This window comes from Opisthocomus hoazin, chromosome 7, assembly GCF_030867145.1.
Source record: "Opisthocomus hoazin isolate bOpiHoa1 chromosome 7, bOpiHoa1.hap1, whole genome shotgun sequence".
NCBI lineage: Eukaryota > Metazoa > Chordata > Aves > Opisthocomiformes > Opisthocomidae > Opisthocomus > Opisthocomus hoazin.
The window spans coordinates 29,412,981-29,426,998 of NC_134420.1; the positions used below are offsets into that span (position 1 = coordinate 29,412,981).

The following is a 14,018-nucleotide window of genomic DNA, read 5'->3' on the forward strand; positions in this document are numbered from 1 at the left end:
TGAATGACATTTTATTTTCACATTCAGACAGCTGTACAGTTTTTATAAATAGATGTGGTACTATAATATTTACATCATTTCCTCACCCATTACTAGTGTATTCCATTCAAAATGATAAATACCCTGACCAAGCCAAAACAGGGTTATTTCTGGGTACGTTTACTCAGAATTCTATGTCAAAACATACAATACATCAGTTTGCATCAGAACATTTTTTCCAGATATTTTACATGTAACATTATTTTCTCTAGACAGTCTCTCCTTCCAGCATCCTAAGAGCTTTCCAGACAAGTGCAGGACAGTTCAAGAACAAAAACAGGATGCAAAAAACATTCATATTCAGCCTACTTAAAATAAGGAACATGATGGGATAGTTGTAACTGCTGGAGTCTTATTATACATTAACACAGTATTTGCAAGATTCCTTGATACATAGATACAGATTGAAAAAAAGCAATAGCTTAAAAAATTTGGTGACAGCATCATCCTTTGGGCTTCTGAACATGTTCTTCAGATTGCTATAGAAATATTTTCTGTATAGTTACAGACCCAAAAAGACATGGGTCTGCTATGAGCTTCTGCCAGTAATGCTTCCAAGGGTGGGGTTGTTTTTTTTTTCCTTATTCATTTTCTAATCCCCGTGATTAACTGCTTTAGGTAGTGCTTATATGCATCTGTTAACTCTACTGCTGGGTTATCTATAAACGTTACCTAAAATCCCATTTGAAAATCCACACAATCCACAAGGTGTCAGGGTTTTTCACAATATACTGCCTTCAAATTTTCCCTCTCCACTTCTTTTCCCACTTGAGAAGTAGTCATCTCCACAGATGGACCAATTTAATAGCCAAACTTCAGTTGTCACCTGATATTTTAAGACTACGGTAGCTAAATTGTTCATCTCTACCAAAAGAGTCTGAAGAACCATGTGACAAAAACTCCATGTTGGTGGGTAAAAATGACCACCATAGAAGGAAAACAATAGAAACACTACATTTAAACAATGTGCAGGACCAGACTGCTTCCGCTGTGCACATACCAGAGAATCTGAAGCAGCAGCCTGCAGCTGTAAAGTGACTGATCTGTAACAAGTTCCACTAGAAACAAAAAACCAACTGAACTCAAACTGTTAGTCATCTTAAGAAAAAACAAATTCCAAAGGAAGGGCCAAAGTAGGTCACTCCCAGCTGGATGCTGATGCTCAGAACTGTCTGATTAACAGCTCATATAAAAACTCCATTAAGGATTAATTCGGAAGGAGACTGAGCAGTGAAGTCTTAGGTTTTTCTATGGGGAAGGACTTGCGGGGCCATACATGAACAATCAAGTTCTCATAGAAGACAGTAAAGTGAGCTCCAGTAACTGCAATAAAAATGGGAGTACTGCATGTCAATGTGCCAAAGGGTAGGTATTTCCCAGTATCGTGATCAACTGGAAACCGGTCGAGGTGGTTTGCTTTTGTTTTCTGCCTCTTTTCCACGAATGGCAGCCACATAAGAGAAGAGACACAGCACGGAGTAGCATATCTCATGAGCCTACAAGAATTTAGAAAAGGAGATAATGAAATTCAGATCATACAGTGTTTTACAAAATCCACATTTTGCATTTTGCTGCATGTCTTCCTTCATGGGACAACTGTCTGGCTACAGACAAAATCAGAGAAAAGTGACCCATACTACCTTATAACTGAGATGGATAGAGAAGAAAAGCATTGTAACAAATAAAAAAACCTCCCTTGGGATAAAAACATTAGTTGCTTGATGGTATGATTGTAATAATTTTTAGGAACAGTATGCTAAGCTAGAAAGTTGGAGAGCTGACTTTAGAAAAAACATCCTACATATTTGCTTTTGGTCTGTTGTATGAAGTTACAAGAAATTTTCTGGGAGGGGTTGAAAGTGCTAACTAAAAAGACTAAAACTAAACATCCAATACTGTACCTTGACTCATGAGATTCTCATGGGATTCTTCTTTATTCACAACTATCTTTTTATGCTCAAAAGTAGAAGGACTGGTAATCCTTGTAATTTTTAACCAATGCTAGTGAATCCATGGATAATACAAGCTTGTTGTGTTTTGTTTTTTTCTTTTTAAATAAAAAAAACCACAACCCAACATTGCATGTTTCATATGAAGAATGTCACTACCTTAAAGCAGAGGGTTTCAGATAGCATTAGCAAGATTTACAATTATTGCTTTTAACTGATAAAGTGTGCTATTATTTAACAGAAATTCATCTTTTAGAGTGCGACTGGCAGCACAATTCAGTGAAGGTAAGACTTAGTTTATATCCTAGTTCTAATACTGGCTGTTCTGGTGTTCTTAACAGTTCTTGTCCTGTAAACTGACGTGTATAATCTTTGTAAAAGTAATAAGCATAACAACGTGTTTTGCTGTATTACAGTACAAGCTAAAACACGTAAAATATAATTAATTTTCATTAAACTTATTAAAAAATATAGCTATCTGCTTCTTAAATTACATATACTGTAAGGATTTTGTTTCCAAAACATTTCTAGCTTGAAGTGATTTGTCACTCTCTCCTGTTGAAGGACTGTGAGTTTCCACGCAGTCACCAAACGTACATGCCACACTTCAGACATAAAATAAGAAATTTCAGTTCTGATGACAATCACTGGCTTCTGTTTCTTCCTCATAAGTGCATATAAGCCTGATCATTGAACTATTATATGTAAACATGCTAAGTATCATTATCAACTGCTGGTGTTCAAAAAATGTTGTAAAATGTGAGCACTAAACCACAGCAATAACTCACCTATATGGCAGGAATCAATACTTACACTGTTCTCTTGCATTTCACTGCTCACTTTCATGAGGACATGGGAATTTTTCATAAACTCAGTTAGCAATCATTTTATGCCCAGGAACTTGTCTCCCTTTCCATCTGTTTTGTGGATTAACGATTGCATTCTCCACTGTCTTAAATTTACAGTTCCACTAGCTTTTATTGTGCTAAAGTTCATGCCAAACCAGCTACCCTGCATCTTTATCTATCTTAACAAAAGAGACCATGCTTTCTGCACTGAGTTCCTCTACTTTCATAGGAACAACAATCACCAAGTTTTGTTGTCTTCCCTTAAGGAAAACTATCATAAAAGAGCAGCTGGTGTTTCACTGCAGCATTAGCATTGCAAATCCTGCCATCTCAATGTAATTCTTTTCGCCACATGAAAATGTAAAGATAAATCCTCTAAAGAACTACCAGAAGGCATCACAGTTGACTCACCATTGGCGTCTTGTACTTGTGGCTCACCACTTCTTTAGTTTCAGGAACTAAAACCGGACGGGCAAGAGACAAAACAAAAAGTTCAAAAAACGAGAGGAAAAGGGGAAATAAATAGCATAATGTTCCCATAGGAAGGGGAAGGGATGCACACAGACAGCAGGTGCAGGTACAGGGCTCCTCACTATCCCTCATTTCTAGATAATCTTCCTTCATTTACATGAAGTATGTCCTTGAAGATACTGGTAATGTCATAATAAATTACTCAGGCTGGCAAAAATATTTCACTGCCTCTGTTTGGAAAACCATAGTAGATATTTAATGGTTCTTAGAGACTCTGGCTTTTTTGTTACTACTTATTCCTCCTAGACAGCAAAATTAATGACAAAATGTGCTTAATGACAAAATACGCCTAATGTCTACTACAATAAAACATAAACCAACAATTCCATAGGAATGTGTCAGTACGCAATTCCCAAAGATTTTATCCTTTAGATGTTTGAATCCTTCTCTGCTGAAAAACAGATCTCAAAAGAACTGTTGGACACTCTGTAGTAAAAAAAGAAGTTGAGGGAGAAAATTTTCTAAGCTGGAAGACTGTTTCCCAGTTCTACTTCAAGAGTTTCTCAAGACATTCTTTCTCCTGTCTAGGATATGTGTGATGGTATTTACTTGACATACTCACTCGAGTTGTACGTCAAAACATTCATTGCTTTTGAACAAGTTGCCTTAAAATAAAATACTGCTTTCAGTTACACATATTCTTAAAATACCAGGCTTGTTGATTTCTAGAAGATTTTATATATAAAGAGGATTAGGGCACTGATGGAAAAAAACCCCAAAATCTATTATCCAGAAAATTTAATCTTGCTCCCTTGCACTGCCTCAAACTAACAGAAAGGAAACAGGCGTAATATAGCTAAAGAAAATTTGCCTTTAGTTCTCATTGTGGAATGCACAAAAAAGCAAGTTGTAACCATCCCATTAGTGTGCATTGCATCTGAACTGTGCCTTTGACCCACACTCAGTCTACAAATACTGTTGTGAACAGATACCATGGGAAATCACCAGGAGAGAACAAAGACCACACTAAGAACACACAAATGGCAAATTTAAAATGTTAAGATCAGTGGAATACCAAGACCAGCTTTGAATACTTCCCTTCCAGAATAGCTGAAATTTGCCATGGAATTTCTATGTCACAACAAAAAAATTTAGAAGCAGCAATACAGAAATTATGCAAAACCAAATCATACCAGGTTCATAAAGGGTAAATGTTTTATTACACATAGTACTAGTGACAAGAAAAGAAACAGAGGCAGATGAGTTCAGTATGAATAACTAGGAAAAGTCCACAACAAAACCTATCCATGCAGATGTCATCTTTTTAACTAAGATATGACACAGCTAAACGCTGGAGAAGGAGGCGGATCACACTCTAAGGGGCCAAAAGTAGGCAGTGCAGACTGGGTTTGAGAAAGTACTCTAAATATAAACCAGTGCCTAACTAATTCTCGTATGCTGTGATATTGTCATTCTTGAAAAAAATCTAGTGAAAAGTACAGAATATAATTGTAAAAAGTAATGTAATATTTTTTTAAATTCAATTCTCTCTTTTCTTGGAGTTGGCGGTTACATTAAGGACTGAGAAACAGGGGAAGTGCACACCCAGGCTGCACTGCCTCAGTGACAGCAGTGACTAGACTTGGGGAGATAAGGAGGTGCACATCCAAGCTACCTTACCCGTTGGCACCAGATGTTCCAACTTAACTCCAAGTCACCAGGGCATAAAGGTGGGAGTGAGGCTGGTGCACAGCCAAATAGGGTAGGACTTTTACAGCTGTGTAACTCTCACTGCCCACTGGATAACATACAACTGTTCATATACTCTTCAAAAAGCAGGAAGGGAAAGCTGTAAGGACCTTGTGCCACAAGGGAAGGAGAGAAGGGAAGCTGTAAAGTCCTGTGTCATAACTGAGAAAAGGAAGAGAGGGAACAGGAGAGCACCTAGGTACTGTCTCCCCACTTCACAGTCAGTAAACTGCCTTGTCTTTAAGTAATGTACTCATTCACAGTCCTTCCAATGGGGAAAATTCTCCCAAGAGGACCGAGTTAGGAAGAGTAAAAAGAGTGGGCTCAGATTTACACTCAGAGAAGTCAAAGCACTACTGCTGCAGAATAGAAAGAAAAAAAAGAAGGAAAAAAAAAAGAAGACGACCCAAGACTCAAATTAAGAGATTAGCAGAAGAACTTTTCTTCTAACATTAGAAGTTATTACTGATGCTGTTGAACTAAGTAGATGAAGGGAGTAAATTATTAAGCACCATCCTGCAGCCTTTGGTCCTGTGAATGAAAATATGGCGCTATCATAGAATGAGTTTATGGGACATCACTTTACCTGCTGGAGAATGAAGGTTTTCATAGCAGCGGCGGTGAAGGGGCCACAAGAAAGTAAAGCACAAGTACACAGCAGTAACTCAAATTCCAGAGGGAAGAGCCCTACATTTCCTCACTGACTTAAACCTCCACTTCCATTTGTGGGCAACAATTCCTGAACTTCTGCTTGCATCCTGCTCTGAAATCACAATTCCAACACTCATGCTGCCATCTAAACCCAGCATTAACACAAACAGACCTTTAATTTCCTGCTGCTATATCACTAAACTTGGAGCACTAACGCTTGGCAAAATCAAATAAACAAATCTTGCACTGAAGTATTTCCCATCAGACTGGAGTATGCATGCTTACCGGTCTCAGCCTTTCTAAGAGGAGACAGTACTTCAGTATATTCCTAGTATAATGAATCCAATTGCAAGGTTCACAATGCTTAACACAGCTAAATAACTTCATTCTTAAAAAGTCCACGCAAGCTTTTGGTTAATGCTGTTAGTTTACTATTAAAAAATTAACACAATTTCTCTTGAATAGGACAGATTAGCATACCTTCTCATCTTTATAACAATTTAAAAGAGAAGCTCTGAGGTAGTCTCTCATCTCTGCACAAGAAGAAAGGTTAGCTCCCCTGCAACATCTTTCTTCCTTTCTTCTTTATTAGCTGGATGGGCAAATTGTAAATCTCATTTGGTACATTTAAATTGGTTCTTGTCTGTGACTTCTGTTTTGGGAGAAGGGTATATTTAATCTAATCGGTTTAATTTCTCAGGTTTTGCTTGTAGTATCTAACTCACAGTTTATTTTTAATTACTTCTTAAAGTTACCCTTTCATAAGTTCCATATCACTATTCTAGTTTTTGCAATAGGCTCCTGATTACAAAATTTTCTGTAAAAAAATAAGTTATTTTTCTTACAGTTATTATAGTCATTATTTAGGGGCTAAACACTGTACTACAGAATCATCAGTAGAAGCTGACTGGAAATAACTAAGTCAAACACTGTGTTTCTTCTTGTGCAATATAAAGAAACTATTAAAAGAGTTAAAACCTCTCAAAGAATGACCCAAAATTTATTTCTGATCCAAGTAATTTAACTTAAAGAATTCAGAAGCTGAAGCCATTCTTTAAGCTAATTTTATGGCTTCTGAACTCTCATCTTTTTAAAACTCAACAATAAATCTTTTACAGCCTTAAGCAATTTCTGTAAGTAGTAAAATCAGTCATGCTCATCAGGGTGAAAACATGGTATCAAAGGAATATGCAGACAACTTCTGATCATCTAAACTATTAGAAATTTTTCAGGGTTTAAATACACTAATCTGATCATTTGAACCATGAACATTTTCAGAAAATGGGAAAAGATTGTTCACAAATTTAAGTCCCAGACTTCTGGGAGATTAATTTATGGCAAACAACAACCAAACTGCAATAGTCAGAAAGGCTTTATCATTTGAATACCTTAGAACTTTGTATCACCAAAAGAAGACAACACAATATTATGGACAAAGACATTAATTTCAGCAATCTCATATTAACTGTCTTTTATATTCTAAGATAGGATCCCTCAGCCAGGACAGTCTATTCACAGCACCAAAGAACAATGACAGTCTTGGTAAATGGAGCTGCTGATTTAGATTTTGATTAAGGGCGAAAGTATGGATGCTGATCTACTATGGAAAGAATGCTGTAAATTTTATCTTCTTTTTAAATGTCTCATACATACACTTAAGACCTAGACAAATGTCTCACAGATGGGTGGAAGAATAAACCAATACAGGTTTGGGGACTTTTTCAAGAGAAATATGTGGATCACTCTTCTGGAAAGCTGCATCTGAAGTCACTCATTTTTTTCAGACATTAGTTAAGTATAGTGTGACCGACACCAACATTGAATACTAACCTAGAATTTTGCCCAAACTAGACTGTAAGCAGATTATATATAATAGCAATAACTGACCAAAATAGCACAAATTCTTTATTCTCCTTAACCTTAACTTTTCCACTCTTTACCAGTCAAAGCCAAGGGATAAATAAAATGCAACCTGACAAAACATCTTCTGCTCCATGCAACAAAAATTAAATTAAACATAGAGCAAAGAGGAAGCTTTGCAATTAACAGCAATTCTTTGTAATAAAAGCATAGTATGTTGAGGAAGATCAGCTATAAATCCTGCTTAAAAATGTAGTTTCTCAGATGAAAAAGAAACATACCAAAGAAAATTTCTACACACATCCAAGTTTAACTGTTGTTTTGTTTGCTTCAGAAGACTCAGAATACCTTGTCTATTAACAAAAAGCACCTAGGCCACAAATCTTAATATGATAAAAATTTATATGTTAATTTTTATGTTAATTCACCCATCTCAGGCAACTTCTCATGTGCAAGCTACATTTCTCTCCCAGCTCTGAAACTGCAATGCAACTCTGAATCTGAAGACTGGAAATTTGAGTTACTGCCATGTGAGTACAGACCTAATATCAAAATAATGTAATTACCAAATTCCTCCAGGACAAAGACTCCTCGCACAGTATTGCACTTTTTAATGTGATTCAGCTCTATGAAAACCTACAAAAAGAGGAGGAAAAGTAACATAAAATTAGTCAGGTTTGGTTTTTTTGAACCTAAAAACCAAAATTAAACAAAAACATCATCACAGCAGATACAACCTGGAGTATTGTAGCATACACTACCAGTTCATTTACAGTTTAATATATAAATAAAGGTTGAAATAAATATTCAAAAGACAAACTTGCCACAATGCTAGAAATCAACAAATAACTTAAAAGTGCTAAGAAGCGAAGACAGCAGAAGATGAAGTACCTTCCGCTCCTTGCAGGAGGAGAAAGCATGGAAGAGAAACGAAGGAGTTAGTAACTGACATATCCAACATTGCTACCCCTTCAGGCACTCAAATGTGTTACTGCAAAAAGAATACCAACACACCTGAAATACAACAGAAGAGGGGGACGAGAAAAACACTGGCTCCCAAATTTGGCACGATTTGTAACCTCTGATCCATCCCAGTTAGTTTCCGCCCCTCCATGCATCCTCCTCCAGCACAGAGGGCAGGTAAGGGGCACTATACTTCCCACCCTAACACTGATCCTCCTAACCTATCTAATAGTCAAGTTTAATCCAAGAGGAACCACTAATCTTCCTTCTCCCTGAGAGCCTTGCCATTTAAGATTTTACTATAGTTTATGATATATAATCTGCATACTTACTCTTGCAAATGTCTCCTTTAACAATCAGTACCAGTTTTCTGCTTTAAGCAGGACGGGAGAGTTTGGACCCTTCTCTATCGTTTGCTTACTCTGCATATGGCTGCTGCCAGCTGAGCAGTCACTTAGAAAACAGACCTGCTTCAAACTCATGTTTTACGTATTTGAACCCCAACAGACAAAACAGTTGAATTACATGACTAGGTTTTTCAGTCCAGAACCAAGATGCTAAGATCGCATGAATAAACAAGTTCTCTGAGCATAAGGATTTTGTTCAATATCCAGTCTATTTCAAGATACAAACCAGTCCCTTCTTATATGCACATCTCCAAGAGTCAGAGTCAGTACACAGACATAAGAATACATAGAAAGTGCTGTAAGGAATCAATTCCACATTCCTGTTTCTAATATATGTGCTTTTTCAAGGCAAGAGAAACACTGAGAGTAACATTGCCCTAACATTCAGAGTAAGTCTATGTCAAATACCTTAGAGAGACCCTTGCAAGATTATGTTACAATAGTCTGGATTGATACTTCCAGTGCCTACACACTTATGACACCATGATCTCAGGACCTTTTTTAAAAAAATGTTACTAGAGAAACTTCATTGTCTTGGAAAGAAGGGAAAGGAAATCTCTGCAATCCTTTTGAATCCGATACTAGCAACACCCATATGATCACAGATGCTATGCTACCCAAGAAAGGCAAAGGAAGTCAACATCAGAAATCACTGTGGTTTTTTTAAGAAACAGGCTTATCTATATCAATAGAGATCAGTAAATGCACCATACATCTGAGAGAAGTCAGGTTGATTTTCAGGTCAAAGAGGTTTTAAATTATTTATATTAGCAAAGAATTAACAGACAGAGACAGGATATTTTTTTCTCAATGTAAAAAACTAAACTTCAGCTTACTTAATCGGAAAATCACAGAATGGTAGGGGTTGGAAGGGACCTCTGTGGGTCACCTGGTCCAACCCCCCTGCCAAAGCAAGGTCACCTACAGCAGGCTGCACAGGACCTTGTCCAGGCGGGTCTTCAATATCTCCAGAGAAGGAGACTCCACAGCCCCTCTGGGCAACCTGTTCCAGTGCTCCGTCACCCTCAGAGGGAAGAAGTTCTTCCTCATGTTCAGACGGAACTTCCTGTGCTTCAGTTTGTGCCCATTGCCCCTTGTCCTGTCTCTGGGCACCACTGAAAAGAGTCTGGCCCCATCCTCCTGACACCCACCCTTGAGATATTCATAGGCATTTAGAAAGTCCCCTCTCAGCCTTCTCTCCTTCAGGGTAAACAAGCCCAGCTCCCTCAGCCTTTCCTCATAGGAGAGATGCTCCAGTCCCCTCATCATCCTTGTAGCCCTCCACTGGACTCTCTCCAGTAGTTCCTCATCTTTCTGGAACTGGGGAGCCCAGAACTGGATGCAGTACTCCAGATGGGGCCTTGCTAGCGCAGAGTAGAGGGGAAGGAGAACCTCCCTCAACCTGCTGGCTGCACTCTTCCTAATGCACCCCAGGATCCCATTGGCCTTATTGGCAACAAGGGCACACTGCTGGCTCATGGTCAACTGGTCATCCACCAGTACACCCAGGTCCCTCTCCACAGAGCTGCTCTGCAGCAGGTCCACCCCAAGCCTGTACTGGTGCATGGGGTTGTTCCTTCCCAGGTGCAGGACCCTGCACTTGTCCTTGTTGAACTTCATCAGGTTCCTCTGCGCCCAACTCTCCAGCCTGTCCAGGTCTCGCTGAATGGCAGCATAACCTGCCAGTGTATCCACCACACCTCCCACTCTGTCCCTTCATCCAAGTCACTGATGAAGAAGTTGAACAAGACTGGGCCCAGTACTGACCCTTGGGGGACACCACTAGTTACAGGCCTCCAGCTAGACTCAGTGCCGCTGATGACAACCCTCTGAGTTCTGCCATTCAGCCAGGTCTCAATCCACCTCACTGACCACTCATCCAGCCCACACTTCCTCAGCTTCCCTAGGAGGATATCATGGGAGACTGTGTCGAAAGCCTTGCTGAAGTCAAGGTAGACAACATCCACTGCTCTCCCCTCATCCACCTAGCCAGTCATGCCATTGTAGAAAGCTATCAGATTGGTCAAGCATGATTTCCCCTTGGTGAATCCATGTTGACTACTCCTGATAACCTTCTTTTCCTCCACTTGCTTGATGATGATCTCCAGAATGAGCTGCTCCATCACTTTTCCCGGGATGGAGGTGAGGCGGACCAGCCTGTAGCTCCCTGGGTCCTCCTTTTTGAAGACTGGAGTGACACTGGCTTTTCTCCAGTCCTCAGGCACCTCTCCTGTCCTCGAGGAGCTTTCAAAGATGACGGAGAGTGGCTCAGCAATGACATCCGCCAGCTCCCTCAGCACTCGTGGGTGCATTCCATCGGGGCCATGGATTTGTAGGTGTCCAGATTGCTTAATTGATTTCTCACACAGTCCTCCTCGACCAAGGGAGGGTCATCCTTTCTGCAGGCTTCCGCTCTTACCTCCACGGCCTGGGATTACTGAGGGTCAGCCTTAGCACTGAAGCCTGAAGCAAAGAAGGCATTCAGTAACTCTGCCTTCTCTACATCCTCCATCACCAGGACACCCACCTCATTCAGCAGTGGCCCCACATTTTCCCTAGTCTTCCTTTTGCTGCTGAGGTACTTGAAGAAGCCCTTCTTGTTGTCTTTGACATCCCTTGCCAGATTTAATTCCAGGTGGGCCTTAGGCTTCCTTGTTGCATCCCTGCATGCTCTGACAACATTCCTGTGTTCCTCCCAAGTGGCCTGTCCCTCTTTCCACATTCCATAGACCTTTCTCTTCCTTGCTCATCCATGTGGGTCTCCTGCCTCCTTTGCTAGATTTCTTGCTCAGGAGGATGCACCGCTCCTGAGCGTGGAGGAAGTGATGTTTAAACAGCAACCAGCTCTCTTGGACCCCCATATCTTCTAGAGCCCTGACCCATGGGATTCCTCCAAGCAGGTCCTTGACAAGGCCAAAGTTAGCTCTCCTGATGTCCAAGGTTTTGATCCTACTTATCACCCTGCTTCTTCCACACAGGATCCCGAATTCCACCATTTCATGGTCACTGCAGCTGAGGCTGCCCCCAACCTTCACATCCTCAACAAGTCCCTCTTTGTTTGTCAGTACAAGGTGCAGCAGCATGCCTCTCCTCGTTGGCTCCTCCCCCACTTGCATCAGAAAGTTGTCATCGACACTCTGCAGGAACCTCCTGGACTACGTGTGCCTGGCTGTGTGGTCTTCCTATCTTCCCAGCAGATGTCAGGGTGGCTGAAGTCCCCCCTGAGAACCAGGGCCTGTGACTGTGAGGCTACTTTCTGCTGCCTGTAGAAGGCTCATATAATCTGAAGCTTGCTTTCTGCTTACATTTAAGTACTCGGGGAACAGAGACTTAATTCCATTTTTTTTGTTTGCCTGGTTTCACCCATGTTTTGTATCAGTTTAGTTGGTCAAAAACGTTTTATTTTTTGAGGAATAGTTACAGAGTAAATAAGTCAATAACAGAACTTTATTGCACTTATTTTCCTTTTTCTGTAATACATTCTGTGAAAAGTTTTACTAGTAGTCTGAAGTACAAAATTCAGAAAGTCAATAGAAAGGCTCAGGCAAAACATTGGTTGTTTTATCTGGTAACAGTAAAGCTGTATAAAAGACTTGACTGCCCCAGGTGCTCATGATCTGAGTATAGTGTTAAGGAGTGCTGCATTTCATTGGGGGTTGGACTAGATGACCCACAGAGGTCCCTTCCAACCCCTACTATTCTGTGATTCTGTGATTTCCACAAGAGTTATGAGCGAGATGAGAATTTATTGAGTTTGCCACAATTACAGTAAGTTTTCAATTTTCAGAAGACATATGACTTGATGGGCAATTTCTTGTTATATTGTTTAAGGGACAGAGATGCTCTCCTCTCACTCAATCAGAAAACAAACATAAAGGAAATAAGTGTTACTTACCCTAGGGAAACTGTGGTTCTTCAAGACAGAGCATTCAGTGTGGATCCTACTGTAGATGGGCATGTGCCTGCTGCATTTTATTAAATTTCCATCTAATTTTGACACAGATGAATTCATAATGGGGACAGAGTTACTGTGGCCCAATATTATAATTTGTAGATGTAAACTCAGAATAATCTGCCAGTGCCACGGGTACATTTGATTCCCCCTATTCCACAGGACCTCCTCTCACGTGCTAGGCACAGACAGACTTGAAGATTTTTTCTTCTTAAACTCACGTGTGCTGCTGGCATGGTCAGACAATTTGTGAACACTAAGGACAACTATCACGTGTCAATAACAGGCTGGCCCACCATGCATCTAAGACATTTCCTGAGGAACTCATAAGGTGGTAAGAAAGTATACACACTGCAAATCAAGAGCTTTCAAAAACAGTTTCATCAAAGCAAGCACCGTTCTAACACTGAAGCAGCATGTTCAGCCTGCTCAGGTAGGACAGAATAGACTCCATTAATTTTTATTTTTATTTTTTTTAAAGAAGTGGAACCCCCTCTCCCCATGTTCTAAACGAATTATTTCTATGACATCCAAACAAGCAGAGCAACAGAAATCCCTTCTTTTAGTAAGTTGCATTGCTGAAAAGAGTACTTAGAAAGAAGGCAAAGAAAAGGGCCTGTATATGGAATAAGGAAAGGAAGATGAAGAGAGATCTGTGCCTGATGAAGTTGTGCAGGCATTTGTTGATTGCTCAGTATCCCCCATCCACACTCAACAGAAACAGAAAAAGCTGTTTTCAACATAGAGAAACGGCTGTAGGATTCTGGTTTTAATCATGCTCATATATATATTCTGAAATCAACTGCCTTAGGGAGCAGTTAATATAACTTATATGAAAATTGGAAAGGACAATTCATCTAGAACAGCAGGCCCTTCATTAAGAAAGCAGACTAGCCGATGAGTGTTAGAATAAGAATGCAAATATCCTTTAGCTCAACAGATTATGAAATTGGAGAGGATTTTTTTTTTCTATGGTGCAACTAGTAAGAGTCTTTTACATAACTGTGACAGCTGTCCATTCTACACAGACCTTAAAATGGCAGACTTTTGATACCTGTCTAGACACTTTAAGATGGAAAACAAGGATATGTCTTAGGTCCACTAAATGGTACTGAATGCCCTCACCAGC

At 39.8% G+C, this 14,018-nt stretch overlaps 1 protein-coding gene across 26 annotated transcripts in view; it reads right to left on the bottom strand.

The window, feature by feature from the left end:
* Positions 1 to 529: 529 nt before the first annotated feature.
* MADD (MAP kinase activating death domain) overlaps positions 530 to 14,018 on the bottom strand; it is a 79,537-nt gene continuing 66,048 nt past the window's right edge. For 25 of the 26 annotated variants that reach the window (XM_075425819.1, XM_075425817.1, XM_075425814.1 and 22 more), the window contains 3 exons: positions 8,134 to 8,203; positions 3,248 to 3,294; positions 530 to 1,535 (listed from right to left, as the gene is read on the bottom strand). In XM_075425819.1, the coding sequence (XP_075281934.1) occupies positions 1,428 to 1,535; positions 3,248 to 3,294; positions 8,134 to 8,203 (225 nt within the window). In that variant the 3' untranslated portion in view covers positions 530 to 1,427. The remainder of the gene's footprint in view (positions 1,536 to 3,247; positions 3,295 to 8,133; positions 8,204 to 14,018) is intronic. The other variant, XM_075425812.1, reaches the window with a different exon arrangement.